This window comes from Notamacropus eugenii, chromosome 3, assembly GCF_028372415.1.
Source record: "Notamacropus eugenii isolate mMacEug1 chromosome 3, mMacEug1.pri_v2, whole genome shotgun sequence".
In the NCBI taxonomy this organism is placed as follows: Eukaryota; Metazoa; Chordata; class Mammalia; order Diprotodontia; family Macropodidae; genus Notamacropus; species Notamacropus eugenii.
The window spans coordinates 381,764,378-381,784,213 of record NC_092874.1 but is presented as its reverse complement, the minus strand read 5'-3'; the positions used below and the strand labels follow the sequence as shown (position 1 = coordinate 381,784,213).

General features: G+C 38.9%; 1 protein-coding gene across 4 annotated transcripts in view; it reads right to left on the bottom strand.

Moving 5' to 3' along the window:
* The window catches only part of RADIL (Rap associating with DIL domain), a 114,841-nt gene that overhangs the window by 92,236 nt on the left and 2,769 nt on the right, over positions 1–19,836 (bottom strand). For all 4 annotated transcript variants that reach the window (XM_072597668.1, XM_072597667.1, XM_072597670.1 and 1 more), the window contains exon 2: positions 14,624–15,219. In XM_072597668.1, the coding sequence (XP_072453769.1) occupies positions 14,624–15,176 (553 nt within the window). In that variant the 5' untranslated portion in view covers positions 15,177–15,219. The remainder of the gene's footprint in view (positions 1–14,623; positions 15,220–19,836) is intronic.

Genomic DNA, 19,836 nt, shown 5'->3' with positions numbered 1-19,836 from the left:
ATGCATCAGATTTGACAATTTATCAATAAATTAATGATTTAACAATTTATTAGCAATTAATGATTTCAAGCAGTGGAAAGCCTTGAGCATGTTTCAAAATAGTAAGAAAGGAACCAGTAGAAAGGAAGAGACCAAAGATTATGAAGAAATGAGGCAGTTTGCTGGAGAAGACTGGAGAGAATGGGATAAATAGTATTTGTAGTGAGTTAATCTTGGCAAGAAGAAGGAGCCACTCCTTCAGATTGAACTAAGAGAGTAAATATATGAGAGATGATGTCATGTCAATAAGCTGACCTTGATCTTTTGAGTAAAGAATGAGGTGAGGATCTCAAATAAGAAGATGGTAACACATATTAAGAGTCTGAAAGAGAATTAATTAGGGAGAAGTAAAAGAACTGCTTTGTTGCAATAAGGACCCCCTTGAGATTAGATAATATAAATCGGTAGTGGACCTGGTTAGCATTCCTTTTAAGAAGAGTTCTTGACCTTATATATTTGTATTAATTCCCAACATATCTTGGGTAACAGATCTCCTTCAGAGATAGGTGATGCAGCATTCTATTTCCCTTCTTATTCTAACTGCACTTTGTGCTAAAGTTTTTCAATTTCATGTAATGGAAATTATCTATTTTATCTTTTATGACTGCCTCCACCCCTTACTTAGTTAAATGTTACCCCCCAATCATGGCTGTGAAAAGTACCTGATATTGTCCTTTTCTAATGTTTAAAAATGATTGGTTCTTCAATATTCAGGTTGAATGAATAATGAAAAGAAAAGAAAAGAAAGTACAAAAAAATAGAAATGAGGGATTGATCAATGTGTGAGGAGTAGCAAGCAGGGCAAATGGGCTCAACCATGGAGTGTATGTATGAGCATGTGTTTATGGGGGGAGCAGGATATCTTAAAAGACGAGACGAAGGATTCAAATTATAAAGAGCTTTAAATGCTAAACAGAGAAGCGAATATTTGATCTTTGAGATAATAGGGAGCCAAACTAGTTTATTGATCAGGGGGTGATGTAATCATTTATGCCCTTTAGGGAAAAAGAAAAAATAAAATTTTGAGAGTATTGTGAAGGATGACAGTGTGGGGGTAGAGGCATGGAGACCAATTAGAATTTAGAATTACAATCATCTAGATCGGGGTGGGAAAGCTGCAGCCTCCAGGCCACATGTGGCTCTCTAGGTCCTCTAGTATAGCACTTTGACTGAATCCAAACCTAACAGAACAAATCCCCTTAATAAAATGATTTGTTCTGTAAAATTTGGACTCAGTCAAAAGGCTGCACCCAAGGACCTAGAATGCCATATGTAGCCTTGAGACTGTAGGTTCCTCACCTCTGATGTAGATTTTAGGTTCCCAAAGTGAACAACACTTCACCTTAGGGGGTGCTGAAAGGGTCCAAGGGGGTGGTAGTAGCCTTGGGTGCGACTGGGGGGCATTGAATAAAAATAAGGGGAGAAGATGCAATAAGAAAAGATAAGTTTAAAAAAATATGATTCCTACATGTTTCATCTGTTGTGTAAGAGTCATAGTGAGCTTATTGTTGCTGTTGTTGTGTGTGTGTCCTTCATTCTCCAAGAGGGCCATGACAGCAGCTGACTTTGTTTTGAGTGAGGGAGGGCTGTGCAAGGTCACCAGCCTCATTTCTTCTCCTGAGCCATCTGGGTCCAGTAGCCTGATATTCATCAGGAAGACTGAGACATATAATGAAAGATATTTGTCCATGTTTGTCTAAGTCTACTTCTCTTCCAGTTTTCAGCCTCTTTTTATCCATTGGCTCCTTCCCTGATGCCTATAAACATGCCCTGACCCCCCCTTTCCTGCCTGACTTCCATTTACTTTTCTCTCACACACACTCTGCATTCTAATCTAACCAACTAACTTAACCCTTCCCATATGTGAAGCTTCATCTCCTGTCTCCATGCCTTTGCACAGACTATTCCCCTGTGCCTGCAATGTTCTCCCTCCTCATCCCTGCCTCTTAAAACTCCTGCTGTCCTTCAAGTTTTATCTCAGGTAGAAGCTCCTTCAAGAAACTTTTCATGATTCTCTTAGTTGTTATTATCTCCTTTCTGCCCTGAAATCACTTGGAATTTATTTTGTACATAACCAATAATTACTTATCTGTGAACAAATTATATTCCCCAGTAGAATGTAAACCAGGTGGTCAAGATGGCAGAGTAGAAAGACACACAAATGCAGGCTCTCCCCACACAGCCCATAAAATATCTGTATAAAGAGACTCTCAACAAATTTTGGAGCAGCAGAAGTGGAGAACAACAGAGTGAAGGAGACTTCCAGCCCAGGGTGACCTGAAAGGCCCACAGGAAACATCTGTTGCACCACCAGCCTTGGCCGCACGGCTGGCGAACAGCCCTAGGGGGAAGAATCTCCAGTCACAGAATCCCCAGAGCCAGTAGCAGCAGTTCCCAGATCCCTCAACCCACAGGCGCCAAAGGTCAGAGACGGGGTTTTTTCAGCTGGCCAGGAAGGGAGAAGGGCCTTCCCATAGCTCTGGTCTCAGGCAGAGGCCAACCGGCAGCAGAGGCCACACTGGGCAAGCGGCAGCAGTTCCCACAGCCCCTACAGAAGCCCACATCCATTGCTGGATCATAAAAATGCCTGAGGGCACTGAGGAGCTGAATATTACCTCAGCCCTGTGTAGAGGGTCTAAGGGAGCTGGCGGAACTGGAGGCCAGGTGGCTGTAGAGAGGAAACTGCTAAGATTCTGGGCACAAAAATCCCTTCCTCCTCCCAGACCAGTATACACGCTTGATTGTGCCACTTGGAGGAAATGAGATCTTACAAATTCCCAGAGTATACCCTACTCTTGACAAAGGACCCAAAAGTCAAGTAACTGGTTGGGAAAATGCCCTGAAAAGGGAAAAAAAATAAGACTGTAGAAGGTTACTTTCTTGGTGAACAGATATCTTCTCCCATCCTTTCTGATGAGGAAGAACAACGCCTACCATCAGGGAAGGACATAAAAGTCAAGGTTTCTGTATCCCAAACATCCAAAATAAATATTCCATGGGCTCAGGCCATGGAAGAGCTCAACAAGAATTTTGAAAATCAAGTAAGAGAGGTGGAGGAAAAACTGGGAAGAGAAATGAGAGAGATGCAAGAAAAGCATGAAAAGCAGGTCAACACCTTGATAAAGGAGACCCAAAAAACTGCTGAAGAAAAGAACATCTTTAAAAATAGGGTAACTCAATTGGCAAAAGAGGTTCAAAAACCCAACGAGGAGAAGAATGCTTTCAAAAGCAGAATTAGCAAAATGGAAAAGGAAGTTCAAAAGCTCACTGAAGAAAATAGCTCTTTAAAAATTAGAATGGAACAGATGGAGGCTAATGACTTTATAAGAAACCAAGAAATCACAAAACAAAACCAAAAGAATGAAAAAGTGGAAGATAATGTGAAATATCTCATTGGAAAAACAACTGACCTGGAAAATAGATCCAGGAGAGACAATTTAAAAATTATGGGACTACCTGAAAGCCATGATCAAAAAAAGAGCCTAGACATCATCCTTCATGAAATTATCAAGGAAAACTGCCCTGAGATTCTAGAACCAGGGGGCAAGATAAATATTGAAAGAATCCACCAATCACCTCCTGAAAGAGATCCAAAAAGAGAAACTCCTAGGAACATTGTGGCCAAATTCCAGAGTTCCCAGGTCAAGGAGAAAATATTCCAAGCAGCTAGAAAGAAATAATTCAAGTACTGTGGAAATACAATCAGGATAACCCAAGATCTAGCAGCTTTTACATTAAGGGATCAAAGGACGTGGAATAGGATATTCCAGAAGTCAAAAGAACTAGGACTAAAACCAAGAATCACCTGCCTAGCAAAACTGAGTATAATATTTCAGGAGAAAAAATGGTCTTTCAATGAAATCAAGTACTTTCAAGCATTCTTGATGAAAAGACCAGAGCTGAAAGGAAAATTTGACATTCAAACACAAGAATCAAGACAAGCATGAAAAGGTAAACAGCAAAGAGAAATCATAAGGGACTTACTAAAGTTCAACTGTTTACATTCCTACATGGAAAGACAGTATTTGTAACTCTTGAAACTTTTTTCAGTACCTGGGTAGTGGGTGGGATTACACACACACACACACACACACACACACACACACACACACACACACACACAAAGCACAGGGTGAAATGAATAGGATGGGATCATATCTTAAAATAATGAAATTAAGGGGTGAGAGAGAAATATATTGGGAGGAGAAAGGGAGAAATGGAATGGGGCAAATTATCTCTCATAAAAGAGGCAAGTAAAAGACTTTCTAGTACGGGGAAAAAGGGGGGAGGTGAGAGAAAAAAACATGAAGCTTACTCTCATCACATTCTTAGGACTAAAGGAAGGAATAAAATGCACACTCATTTTGGTATGAAAACCTATCTTACAATACAGGAAAATGGGGGAGAAGGGGATAAGCAGGGTGGGGGGGATGATGAAAGTAGAATGTAAACCTCTTGAGGGCCAAGCCAATCTTACTTTTTATATCTGTATCTCCAACACCTAGCACCACATCTGGCACAAAATAAGTGCTTGTCAACAGTTCACCTCTGAGATGGAGAAATCACTGCCCCGTAAATCACTGGTAAATGAGGAGGACTATCAAAACACATCACCTTGGACTTTTTTTTCTCTGAACAGCAATGATACAGTTTACATATGCCTCAGAATTTGATGGACTCAAATTCCTATCTCCTACAAAACTACAGGATACCCTACCCTCCTTCCCCAGAAACCTATCTCCCCAAAATTTTTAATTCACATTGCCCTATCTTAAGTTCTTGACAAGCAATGGTGCATGCCACTCCCTATTCTCTGCCTTTTAACTCCCAGCCGCCCCCATGGATGGTATATTAATAACTGTTGTCTTTCTCACAACACTTGGCACAGCCCCCTTTTAATGTCAGTTTCTAACTACTCATCTTCTGGAGGAGACTGAAACAAGTTCCAGCTGTGTGCTCACTTTAAAGCAGATTGTGGGCAATTTGGGTCTCTAAAATTTCAAAGAAAAAGGTTAGAATGAAGAATCTGCAGGAAAAATCTTCAGGGGAAATAAGAAATAGTGGCCTGCATATTAAAGATTCAAAACTCACTCTAAAAATTCACTTACAGGGTAAAAGTAATAGTTTTTAGTAGGAAGACATTTACTTTCATAAATAGATTCTCCTGCAAAATGACTATGTCACAGTTAAGAGAGATCCCAGAACCAAGGCTTCCACTTGATTTCCATTTTTCCTGGTTTAACTAAGTCACTTATTAGAGGGTTGTTAGGGGCCAGATCTTGGGCTCTGGTTATGGGAAAGAGAATTCTAAGCTTTGTATTGTGTGATTTTTGGCAAATCACTTAAAGACTTGTATACACCCTCACAGCATGACTATACAGAGCTATGAAGATTGACTGACAACAGCATTGTCAAGATAAGTGTCTAGGAAGCTTTCTTAGCATTACTACAAATGCCTTACTTAACAGAGAAATTTTTCTCTACTTACAATTTAGTTCAGTTAGCTTCTTGCTCAGTGAAAATGAAGCTCACAGCAAGCCTATTACTGATGCTTGCTTAGTTCTTTTGTATTATTATTTAAATAACTCACATTTATATAAGGGTTTGAGGTTGATAATGCTTGTCACCAAACCTTTTGAATTAGTAGTGCAAGTATTATTATCATTTTATTGATGAGGAAACTGAGGCTCAGAGGTTATATGTCCAAAGGTAGTATTACAGCCATTCAAATTCAGGTCTTTTGATGCCACCACATTATAATGCAGTAGGTTTATCACAGTCTTTTTCCATAAGTAATGTACTCCTCTCAACCCCATTCCAAAACATTTCAACAATATCCAGTCTTGATCCCATGGGCTACCAGTTTTAATGATTTCTTAACTCTTGAGTTCCTAAGCTCTTCCCTCCTGATCACCATCTGTCCCAATGCACTAATCTTTATTCCCAAAGTAATCATCACCATCTAATTTTTCTCCTCTTGGACTGCTATCACTGTAAAAAGCTAGGAAATCAAATTAATTTCACCTAATCAATCATATGGTGCATAACCTTATTTATAAAAATTATGAAAAAAGGTTTGACTGGTATGGTCCCAGCTCTCAGGACATAAGTATGCTAAGGTTAAAATAACCTAAAGCCTAGGACAGCTCTCTTCCCCATATATTTCCTTGATGTGGCAGAGGTGGAGTTAATTTTCCTGGATCTCTGTCCTTCATTAATCATAATCATTAAGCAATTCAGATAAATATCCTGATGTCAATAGTCCAGAGAACCCCACTGTTCTGTTTCATGGGTGATGGCAATCTCATACTAGTGCTGCATCAGTTCTTTGTACAACTTTATCAGAAAGCTGAACCTTTTAGAATCCCTAGCTCCTTTCCAAGTTCCATCTACAATATGAGGCCTTTCCTGGTCCTACCAGTTGTTAACGCTCTCTTTCCTCCTGAAATTAAGTTGTATAAGAGTGTTCCACCACTCCTACATCATGCAAACAGTGCTGACCAGATCCATTACAAACTTATGTTATTTAAGCTCAACTGGGCTCATAGTCATAGGGCACGGTCTTTTGTTACTCTTCTTTAAAGACTGGCCAGTATAGTCAAAGCTATGGTTTTTCCAGCAGAAATGTACAGCTGTGAAGTTAAGATTATAAAGAAAGTTCAGGGCTACAGAAGTGAGGACTTTGAATTGTGATGCTGGAGAAGACTTTTAAGAGTCTCTTAGGCAGCAAGTAAATAAAATCAGTTAATACTTAAGAAAATTAATTCAGGCTGCTCAGTGGAAAGTCAAATACTGAAGCCGAAGTTTAAATACTTTGGCTGCAAAGACCCTGATGTTGAGAAAGATTGAAAGCAAAAAAAGAAGGGAATGGAAGAGAATGAGGTGGATGGGTAGTGTTATGGAAATGATGAACGTAAAACTTGGATGGACTTCAAGAGATAGTGGAGGAGAAAAAGACCTAGCATGCTATGGTCCATGGGATCACAAATAGTCAGACACAACCGAACAACTAAACAACAATAAAAGACTCTCACTTGTATTCCCCAGAAACCCTATTCCAAATCTTTCTTCACTCCTCAAAACTTCCAACAGGCCCTCATGCCCCCATGTTCTCAGTGAAGCACCTCATCTCATAGTTTTATTAAGAAAATAGAAGATATTTTTATAAGCTTCCTTTTCTGCCTAAGGGTCATAATCACAAAAACCCTTGACATTCTCTCCTATTCTCTTCTCCCTTATTCCAGTCACCAATGAAGAGGAAGCATTTCTCATCAAAACCAACACTTCTACACATACCTTTAAATCTCATCTCCTCCTTCCCATGTCCTCCTGCAGATTGACCCCCCAAAATCATTTCCTTTCTCTAATCTTCGTTCTCTCCAAATCCACTGGTCTTCCCTACTGCCTACAAATATAACCAGGTCTCTTCCATCCTTGAAAAACTTCCCTTCATAGCCAACCCCCTTAGAAAAAGTTGTCTACATTGGTTATCTCTACTTTTCAATCCCTTGCAATACGGCTTCCAACTTCATCACTCCAAGAAAACTTCTTTCTCCAAATTTATCTATGATCTTTTAATTACCAGATCCAATGGTCTTTTCTTAGTACTCACTCTTCTTGACCAGTGTGTAGAGTTTGACATTACTGACCACCCTCTGCTCCTGGAAACTCTCTCCTCTCTGGGTTTTTGTGACACTGCTCTTTCTTAGTTTCCTCTTCCTATCTGGCTGCTTTCTCTTCAGTTTCTTTTGCACTATTGTGGATATACAACCCCCCGAGATACTATCTGTACCTTCTTCTCTCTTTATACTCTCTCACTTAGTGACCTCATTAATTTTCATGGATTTAATTCTCATTTCTAGCAAAAGGGTTCTCAGATCTACAGTCTTCTTTTCTCTGCTGAAATCCAATCCTCCATAGCCAAATGCCTACTAGACATTTCAAACTATATGTCCATATAGGCATCCCAATCTCAACCTGTCCAAAACTATCTTATCCCTAAAATCTACCCCTCTCTTTCTGATGGTGGAGGGTCTTGCCTCAACATTGAGGCTGCTGACTGATCAAGGAGGTAGTTCCTAAAGGTTCATGTGGCTGTGGCAATTTCTTAAAATAACAACGAAGTTTGGCACACTGACACTTCCTTTCACTTGACACTCAGAGGCCATTGTTGGGTTATTAACTGGCCTAATTTCAATATTGGTGTGTTTCAGGGAATAGGGAGGCCCAAGGAGAGGAACAGAGAGACAGGGAAATGGCTGGTCAGTGGAGCAGTCAGAACACAAATAACATTTATCAATTAAGTTTGCCATGCTATATTTGTGTGGTTGGTGGCACCCCAAAATAATTATAATAGTAACATCAAATATCACTGATCACAGATCACTGTAACAGATACGATAATAATAATAATGCAAGGCTTTGAAATAGTGAGACAATCTCCAAAATATGACACAGAGACACAAGGTGAGTGTACACTGCTGGGAAAATGGTGCTGACAGACTCAGTTGATGCAGGATTTCCACAAATTTTTCTAGTAAAAACTGTAGTATCTGTGAAATACAATAAAGCAAAGTGCAATAAAACAGGATAGACCTGTAATAAGGGTCTGTGAGACAAAGGGAGGACATGGAGAGCACTTGGTACTCACAGGTATGCACAATTCTTAGGAGCCACAAGACAGCACTACCCTCTCTATAACCCCTCCACGGAAAGACCCATTCACAAGGCTTGCAGGCTATCTTTTAAAATTGGTATTCGACTGAGAAGGGACCTCAGAGATCTCTCTTTTTTGAAATTAAGAAACTAAAACCCAGAAGACGTTAAGTGACTTGCCTAAGTTCATACAGGTAGTAAGTAGAGCCAGCCTCTGCAATGTTTATACCAATCTCTCACTATCCCTGCTGCCATCACTTAACTTCTAGGTCACTTTCCCAAGTTTCTCACTGGTTCTTATACCTGATTGATTTATGGTCTTCTTCTTCACCCTACTATTAGAGGATCAGAATATTTGCAACTTAGCACCTCAGGAACAAGACCAGAGATTTATAAAGGAAAGAGTTATTTGGATGGTGGAAAAGCAAAAAAAAAATTCAATGGAGCCTCCAAGACTCAAAATACAAAAAAATTTTTAGAAAGGCCAGAGATAAACTGAAAAAAGGCCAGAGGAGAATAACTTGGATGATAAAGGGAGTGGAAATCATTTAGTATGAGGAATGACTGAAGGAAGTGGGAGTATTTACCCTACAAAGAAAAAGATTTAAGTGGAACAAAATAGTTGTCTTTAAGTATCTGAAGGACTGTGGTACCGAAGAGGAGAAGGTTTCTATTGCTTGGACCCAGAGGACAAAATTAAAAGCAATGAGTGGGAGTGGATAGATGCAGATTTAGGCTTGATGTAAAGAACTTTCAAATAATTAAGAGCTGTGAAAAATCAGAATGGACTGCCTTGGGAAGTAGAACATTTCCACTCATTGGAAGTAGAACATTTCCACTCATTGGAAGTTTTCACAACTTACCTGTTAATAATGTTTTAGAAGGAACTGCTGGTTAGGTATAGGTTGTCCTAGATGGCCACTGAGGTCCCCGTAAGCTCTACAGTTTAGTGGCCTCCAACTGTGAACCTGGTATACATGCAGTCACTGATTACAGAGGAACTGCCTCTGCTCAAAGCCTGCTTTCCAACATTCAAGCAATGTGGACTGAGAACACAGTGCTTGGGGTATGTCCTTGTTTAGCCCACAAGATTATCTTAAATACAATAAGCTTTATTTAAATTCTATGCTATTTTAATTTAATTTTGACTGACCTGAGCATAATTTAACAAATAAGTATCATTTTCTTGCCTCTCCCAATCACTGTATTCATTTCTCCTCACCTCCTACAGCACCATGTACCCAAGGCATTACCCTTTTTAATTCAGTGGTCTACTCTCTCAGCATGGCACTGGTTTTAAATGCCAATCCTTTTTCAAAAAAACAACAACAACAACAAACAATTCTATCAGTGCTCTGCCACCCCCCTTCCATCTCTTTATCTCCCTAGATACACAACATTGTGATGCTCTGGAGAAAAAAATGAAAAAAGGCAATTGGGGAAAGGCAGCATATTTGGGAAATAAAAAACCTGATGACTAGGCTATGATGGTAATCTGATTATCTGCTTCATCCATTTTTTTTACTTACAACTCTGGAAATCCAAGTTCCTCTAGATAAAATATGCACAATATATTACTTCAATCTCCATCTCCCATTTTAAGTTGAAATTCAGCTCTGGATAACTGAGAAGCAAAAATGTAAACTTTTGCTAAATGCTTAACCCAAAACCCATTACAAAACAAGGAAAGCCAAATCAACAAGCATTTATTAAAAATTCCTACTGTTGCCATGTACTATGTCAACTATATACTATGAAAGTGTACAAAGGCAAAAAACAGTCCCTGCTCTCAAGGAGCTTACAATCTAACGGACAGATAACATCCCAAGTACTGTGGACAAACAAGATATACTGAGGGCAGTTTCAGGGGGAAGGCACTAGTATTAGGGGGAAGGATTTCTAGCTGAAGTTAGGATTTTAGCTTTGATCTGAAATAAGCCTGGAGACAGAAATGAGGAAGGAAATAATTCTAAGCAGGAGACAGCCAGTGAAATTACTTATAGCTATTGGAGGGAATAGAAATGACAAGTTAGGAAATATAACCATACAAACTATTATTATATAATATCCATTTACTTGAAAACTAGTAGGACCAAAATTTATTTCTTTGCATTTATGTAGTACATGGACTCCATCCCATTTTCTACTACTGTTTCAGACCAGACTACTCCAGAGGGCAAATGGGCATTTTGGTGCGTGACCTGAACATTTTACTCTTTTAGGATATGGGAAAGAGAAGAAAATAAAAGTATCTTAGAAATCCCAGAACCTGTTTGGTGTGGTATGACATTCTAGGAATTTGCCTGATTTACTCCTGCAGGAATACAATCCTGGCTCCAAATCATGCTCTCTCCAATTTATCATCCCCACTGCTTTTCCACCAAAAACTTGGACCCAAGGCTCTGATGAACTTTCTGCTTTTTCTTACCAGCAAGTAAGCCTCCATGTCATTTTCAGGCTGCAGTTTCAAACCATGATATACCTTATAAGTCCCCTCAACCTTTTTCTAGCTCTTCTGTAAATATTATCTTCTCCCATTAAGTTGTGTTTCTCAAAAGCAAGAAAGTTTTTGTATCCGTAGCACCTAGCACAGTGTCTGGTTTAATAGATGCTCTATCTACAAATCAATAACAATGAAACCTTTGGCAAAATTCCATTAAATACTATAAGAATTTTTCTTTAATGCAAAACTATTTCTACGTCCCAGCAGGTGACCTACAGTATGAGGTAAAGCATTAAGGAAAATGAACTAAATCAAGGAGGAGGAGAAGAGCTGCTAGCATAGAAGAATATATGTTTTATGAGGAACAACTGAGGGAATAACTTAAAATGAACCCTGTTAGTCATGGAGAAAAAACAGATAAAGAAAACCATGATAAGTCTTCAAATATTTGAAGGGCTGTCATATGGAAGAGCAAGCAAACTTGTTCTGTGATGCACAAGAAGGCTGGTTTAACATCGATGGGCTTAAGTTTTATCTTAACATAAGATGATTTAAATTTTTGAATTTTTATATTTTTTTTAATTACATGTAATGACAACTTTTAACATTTGTTTTTATTTTGAATTCTAAATTCTCTCCCTCCTTCCCTCTCCCTCATGGAGAAGGCAAGCAATTTGATATAGATTATACATGAGCATTCATGGGAAATATATTTTCATATCAGCCATGTTGTGAAAGAAAACACCCCCCCCCCCAAAAACCCAAGAAAAATAAGGATTTTTTAAAAAGTATGCTCTGATCTGCATTCAGAATCCATCAATTTTTTCTCCGGAGATGGACTGCATTTTTCATCATAAATCCTTTGGAATTGTCTTGGATCACTGTATTTCTGAGAATAGCTAAATCATTCACAGTTGATCAACAAGAGCACTGTAACAAAAAGAGCTATCCAACAGCAAAACACTCTGGAAAGAGGATAAGGTAAGTCCCTTCACTGAAAGTATTTAAAAGAAGAGGCCGGATCAATATCCCACAGGGATGTTGTAGAAGGGATTGTTCAGTGTGTGGAAGAATGAACTAGATCTATAAGCTCTCTCCTAATTCTAAGAATTCTATGAGGCTAAGATAGTAGTTACAACAAATCCACAATAATGAATAAACTTGGACATCCAAATTCATGTCCATCTGTTCTAAGTATGTCTATCTACTCTACTGATAGGAATGGAAAGAGAAAAACCAAGTACTACTCAAGCTTTGAAAAACTTTTTACATCTACATCTACTATGATAAATATTCTTTCAAAAACTTTTTACATCTACTATGATAAATATTCTTTCAAAAACCTGTGATTTCATTGGAGTAAGAACTTGCAATGAGGAAATTCCCTCTATAACTGCATATTAGCACCTGTGCTGTAACTCAGATTCTTAGTTGTCTAGATGTTAAATAACTTTCATAGCGGCATAAAGTCAGTATTAACAGTGTCTGTGGTAGGGCTTGAACTCAGGTCTTCTTTGCATCCAGACCCTCTTTTCTCTCGCTCTGAGACCTCATTAATTCCCATGGGTTTAGTTATCTCAACACATATGAGCTCCAGTCCATTAACACCAACTGCTTATTTGAATATTTAGAATTGGATATCCCACTGACTTTTCCAACTCAACAAGTCTACTTCAGAACTCATTATCTTTCCCCCAAAACATATCCTCTTCCTAACCATCTCATTTTAATCAACTACATCACCATCCCTCTGGTCACCTAGTTTGAAATCTTAGAATCAATCTCAACTTTTCCCTCTCCCTTATCCCACACATAGACAATCAGCTGCCAATTCCTGTCGATTCTACCCCACAACATCTCTTACACTGTCCCCTTCTCTCTACTCACAATGTCACTGCCCTCATCATCTCTCACCTGGATTAATACAATGGCCTTCTAACTGGTCTCTCTATGTGAAGTCTCTCATGCATTTCCAGTCCATTCCCACAGCATTTCCAAACTGATGTTGTCAGAGAGATGTCATAGTATAAAGGACAGAGAGGCAGCTTCAGAGTCAGCAATAGCCATTGAAGTTCTGCCCCACATATGTTGGCTGTATGACCCTCCATCAGTCATCTGACTTCTCACTGCCCCACAAACATAAGCCTATATAAATTATAGAGAATATGTCACTCTACATTGATGAAGGTAGTCTCTCATCAAGTATTCTCTACACCAAGGAAAACACAAGTCCACTAAAAAAAAATCTTTGCAGCAAGTTTCTGATAAAAGCCCGCTATCTAAGATATGAGATCACAATTCAAATATATAGGAATTAGAGTAATTCTTAAATAGTCAAAACAATATGAATGGACAGTTCTCAAAGTAATAAGCCCAAGCTATCAAGAGAGATATACGAAAAAAGGCCCAAATTACTAAAAATTAAGAGAAATGAAAATTAAAATAATTTTTAGGTTTCATATGACATCCATCAAACAGACGAGGATGACAAAAAATAAAAATGATAATGTCCAAGGGAAAAAAAGCTCACTAATGCACTGCTGAGAGAACTGTGAATTGATTCAGTCATTCCAGAAAATAATTTAGAACTATGTTCCAAAAGTCACTAAGCTATGCATACCCTTTTACCCAATGATACCACTACAAGGCCTATATCCCAAAGAGATCAAAGGAAAGACTCATATATATAAAAATATTTATAGACGCTTTTTGTTATAGCATAGAACTAGAAACAAAGGGGATGCCCAGAAAGTTGGCTACAAGGTGGTAAACTTAGGATGTCATTAACAGATTAAATGAAAAGGAAAATTAGAAGAAGTAAAACACCAGCATTCACTCTGGGGTATGGTAAACTTAGAGGAGTTTCCCACAGACACAAGAAAAGTAGTAGGAAATCTTCATACCCCACAAAAAAAAAAAACAAAAAAACAAAAAAAACTACTGATTCCCTTGGAAGTAACACCTTTTCCTTCAAAATTCCACAGACCTGCACTTTAATTACTATATCCATACAAATCCTAACCTCTCTTCACTGAAACAGATGTTTGTAGGTTGCTGTGACCAAAAAAGTTTACCACCTTGTAGTCAACTTTCTGGTGATAACCCATCCCAAACTTAACCAGGCTCTCCTCCAGACCAGACAGATATAGGGAGCCACTGGGAGAATCCTCAGAGCCTTCTTAGCTTAACAGAATGTGACAAAGGCGGCACTCCTGATACAGCTTTCAAAAATATATGGTCACCTCCATATCAAGACAGGGTACTGGAGTAGGACTTTAGTGAAGCAAAGAATACACAACACATAAAAAAAGGACCTTATTGTTCAAGTACACCCTGGCTCCCGAGTGAGTAGCAATCTCTTTATCTATATCTATATAGCATATGATATAAATACAATCCTCCCTTTCTCTAGGCTAGACCACCCCCCCACTCCCAATCCCCAAGAACTCAGTCATATGGCCTTTGTGTATTCCCTATCTTTCTCACCTGCTGTGATGGTGTCCACATCCCTGGCAGCCAATTCTTCCACCTCTGATCTCTTTCTCAACTCAAACCTCCTAGAGAAGCCTTCTCGGGGCTTCCACAGGTCCTGGATCAAAAGGGGTTTCTCATTATCCCGTAGGACTCGAAGGCATTCTGCCTGCCATTGCTGTCCTAAGTCCCCAAATCGCCCCACCACATCACACAGCACATACTGGCTGGCTGACACTGCATTCAAAGCATAACGTTCTAGTGCCTCCTTTACCAGCTCCTGAGCACTAGAAGTAGCTGTGGCCAGGACACTCTTGTAGTGGGCACCTGTACAGACATTGTCCCCAAACACCTTCAGGACACCTGGGGCAGAAAGTTGTGTGGAAAGCTCGGCAGGGTCATCCCTGGTGCCCAAGCTGGGAAAAGTAGAATCAGAGCCTCGGTCCTTGTAGCTCAGCGTTCGGGATAGCATGTGGGAGAGCAGGCGACTCTGACGCTTCAGTTTGCTCTTGCTAGGTGGAGACATGGTAGAAGAAGATCCATAAAACATTGTGGGAGAGGTAGTCATGGAACAAGACTTTGAGCTTCTGTCAAAATACCCAAGTAGTTTCCTAGTAGAGTAAGAATGAAGATAGATAAATATCATTATCATGAACATCAAATAAGTCTTTAGAAGCAGCTGAATGTGGGACAATAAAACCACGATTCTATTCTCAAGAGGTCTCTCAATCTGAGCCAAGTAAATAACCATGATCTTCAAGGGGAGTGAAGACTGTAGGAAACAAGTTAGATTTGAATGGGCTGAAATACTCTAATATTTCAAGGATCTTTTTAGCCTTTTGGTGTGGAATGAAAATTAAAAATGAAACCTTCTGTGCTTTAGTAGTCTTTTGGAATTTCTTTGGCTTAAAATATGTATCACTTAGTAGCCAACCTCTTGATTATGAACTTCATCAGGCATATGGTTCATCAGTATACCCATACAAGACACCATTCCAGCTGAGTGGGACATGCAGGATCTGCTAACAAGGTCCTCCAGAACTTGATGTTACTTCTATGTCATGATGAAGCATCAGAAAGGGACTGTAGTAGAGGAAAGAGCTCAAATACTTTCCCAGAAACTACCAGGGAGCTCTCATCACCACTGCTAGACAGGTGACTGTCTCAACTAGGATCCCAGATTTATATCACAATTTTGCCTAATAATCTCTTTTGCCTGCTTATGCATAATTGCTAAAATGTTTTTATATTTCTTTCTCAATGGGATAATGGGAGTGGGAGGGAAAGAAAATAAATGCCTGCTGTCTGAAAACAAAATGGAAAAAAAAACAAAGATGCCTAATGGAACTGGCAATCACATTCTTCTCTTGAGTACAGATTTCTAGGAAACATCTGATAAAATGCCTTTTACATAGAAGAAGCTCAGCAGATATTTGCTGAATGAAAGAAGTATCAACTATAATTAAGGAGCTTAAGTTCAACCAGAATGACCTAGTTAAGGTGGAAAGGGCCCACCTGGCACAGGATTTGAAGGAACTATACTCATCTCAGAAGCTGTAACTCAATTAGAGAACAGCTGAAATTAGTCAGGACTCCAAAGATTTAACCTACCGCAACCATCCCCCTTGAAAGCTATTCCATTCCCTGACCCTGCTTGCTACCTCTGCTATTATAGAAACATGACTCAAATACAACCTGGAGACCAGATCTTCAGCAAGAAATTTTAAATGGAAGAAACAAATTCACATTCAGAAATGCAAACAACAAAATCACACTTTTTACCCTTTAGGGTAAAGTATTTGGGTTCTAGCATGGCAAAGAGTTGCTTCTTAAGAACAATGCATCAGAATGTTAGGAAGTCACACACACAGGGGATACAAAAAGGCTATACCAGAAGCAATGTAAGCATGACTGGAATTTCTGCATTCCACCCACTGCTTCAAAACTGGTATTTAGGCTTTTTCAAGGCCAGATGAATGCAATATTTTGTTGGGGGGGGGGGGGGAATAATAGCGTGAAGACTTAAGTGTGTTACAAAAAATAATTATAAAGGACGTGTCTAACAAATTCAAAGGACTGAAGAAACATTTTCTCAATTTCTCTTGCCAATATCTCTATGAAAGTAAGGACAGAGAGAAAAAAATTTTCTCTCCATTTATGAATTAGATATCTGAAGTTCACCATAAATAGATGGAATATCTAAAAACCAAACCCACATCTCCCGGTCCCTGTATTGCCATATTTCAAGTTCATAATGGTGCCGTAAGTTATCTAGAGGGTGGAAAAACTTTTCTAAAAAGCCTGTGGAATTGGAAGCCCAATGACAGCTATGGCTCTCAAATTATAACCTTACAAAATCACTTTGATCCTAGTTCTAGCTGAGTAGTAATCTTTAATTACATTCTTTAAAAGGATTTTTCCCTCCTGCCAAATATGTCATGAAAACTCCTTTGGTAATTAGGTGTTAGCCATTCACTTTCCTTAAAAATTAATGACTAGGAGCATATAACAAAACAAATCACTGTACCAGATAGCCCTGTATTAGCACCTACCTACCAGGTTTTATCAGTTCCAGCTGCTTGACATTCTACCTCTTAGAAGTTTACCCCCTCTACCCTAACTCCTTGCTTAGGGCTCCCAATTATGAATCCTCTTACTATGTAGAAAACAAGTAGGTGTGGTATATGCCCATACACACCAGTTCCTATAAAGTGCTAGCATAGAATCACAGATCTAAAGCTGGAAAAGACCTCAGAGGCCATCTAGTCTGATCCCCTCATTTTACAGCTGAAGAACTGAGGCTCGGGGAGGTTAAGTGACTTAATCAGAGTTGAAAGCTCAAGATGACTAATATAACAAAAAAGGAAAATGATAAATGTTGGAGGGGATGGAGGAAAACTAAGGACACTAATACACTTTTGGTAGAGTTGTGAACTGATCCAATCACTCTGGAAAGAAATTTGGAACTATGTCCAAAGAAGCATAAAATTGTGCCTAACTTTTGATCCAGCAATACCATTGCTAGGTCTGTATCCCAAAGAGACTTTTTTTTAAGAAAGGAAAACAACCTATCTGTAAAAAAAGGAAATTGAGGGGATGCCCATCAATTGGGGAATGGTTGAACTAGTTGTGGTATACAACTGTAATAGAATATTCTTGTGCTATAAGAAATGACAAGCAGGATGATTTCAGAAATACAAAGAAAAACTTAAATGAATTAATACAAAGCAGAATCACCAGAACACTGCACAAAATAACAACAATATTGTACAATGATCAACTATGAATGACGTAGCTCTTCTCAGCAACACAATGATCCAAGACAATCCCAAAAGACTCCAAAGAACTGATGTCTGAAAACAATGAAGCATACTATTTTTCACTTTTTTTGTTTGAGTCTTCTTGCACAAAACGACTAACATGGAAATATTTTACATGATCGCATGTAAAATAACCTATTTCAGACTACTTACCATCTCAGGGAGAGAGGGAAGAAGAAAAGGGAGGGGCAGAATTTGCAACTCAAAACTTAAAAAAAATTAAAATCATTTTTACATATAATAGGGGGAAAATTAAATATTATTAAAATATTTTAAGTGTGTTGACCACAAAAAGTTTTTAAAAACCAAAGGGAAAAAAGTCCAAGAAGAATTTGAACACTGATCTTTCTGACTTCAGAGCCAGTTCTCTTTCCAAATATCTAAAATTTGTTTAAATACAGGTATTTCAGTTTTGTTTTGTTTTTTTTGAATGGGGGAAGGCAAGGCAATTGGGGTTAAGTGACCTGCCCAAGTTGTGTCAACTGTCTGAGGCCTAATCTGAACTCAGGTCCCCCTGACTCCAGGGCCTGTGCTCGACTCACCGGGACACCTAGTTGCCCCTGTTTCAGATATTCTAAAGTTAAGTTAAAAATAAAGTGAGTATGTGAAGCTTTGTTTTGTTGAAGGGAGGGGTGCATGTGAAAGAAATCCAAAAAGAAATCAGCTTGAAGTTTTGGTTACCTAAGGAATATTTATTGGGTATCTTGGTCCTTTCCCATGCCCTAGAAAGCATATGTTGGCCATGGTTTCTTTCCCAGTGACCAGGCATAAGGGCCCTATTTAGTCTGTAATATCTTCAACATCAATTAAAACATTCTTGTTTAGCATTCTTGTGGCCAGCACATGTCTTTCTGACAGGGTGTTACACTGAGAGCTCCGAAGTACTTCCAATTCTAAGAGCAATCATATCTCATTTCAGGATTCCAGAGTCAATTTTCAAAACTGGTGGTTCAGAATCTGAGAAATGCTTATCAGCATTTCTTAACCACCGCAAGAAATTTCATGGACCTGAATACCAATTTTCTAATGCTTTTGCCTTTCATATCATCTATTACTTAACAGCCACCAGAAAATCTCAAAGGACCTTGGAATGCTTTCATACCTCAACTTCCTTACCAGTTGTTCTGTGTATCTGCTCACTCTTTTCTTTCTTGGCAAGTCTATGCCTATTTAGTACATTCCTGAAGATCTGCTACATATAAAACCAAAATGTCTTACAGATGTCATTTGGTCTGCAGTACCTCTTCCTAATGCAAGGACTGCTTTGGAAGCCTGAGTCCTTCCAAATGACGTCTTTCTTGTACACTGCTGGCAAATTGAAAAATCACCTTGAATTAGGAAAAAGCCATTGTCAGAAAACAGGACATCAAAAATTCCTTTATTACACTGCAGTCATGCGGAGAGATCTTGTGTGCCCCACCTTTCAGGCAGCTTGCTTTGCAGACATACTGCTGAACTGATTTTGGCAGTATCAGGAGAAAAGAGATGCTTTTAAAAAGTGAATGCTATTCATTGGCTATTATTCCTCTTTAAACCCATAAATCTTTTGACATAATAGCACCAAAACCAAATATCCCCATTGGGACTACCATATATTTTAGACATTTGAGAAAGTATTTCTCAGAGTAATGTCTCACTGCAACTCTGGGAGGAACTGCTGAGAGCAGTCATCCTTCTCCTGTCTACTTTCTTAAGTTATTACAGGTTGCACATAACATATTGTGCATCAGAAATACTGCAGATTCAAAAAGAGGAAAAGTGTAAGGGGGGAGTCAATGAGAACTCTGTGGGGTTGGCCCTATGTAACCTGGTTTATTTCTTAGGAAGAGTGAGCTGATTGTTTTTCTGAGTCCTGATAGTCTCCTCCCCAACAGAAGTCCTAAATAAAATATATATGCTGGTTTGCTG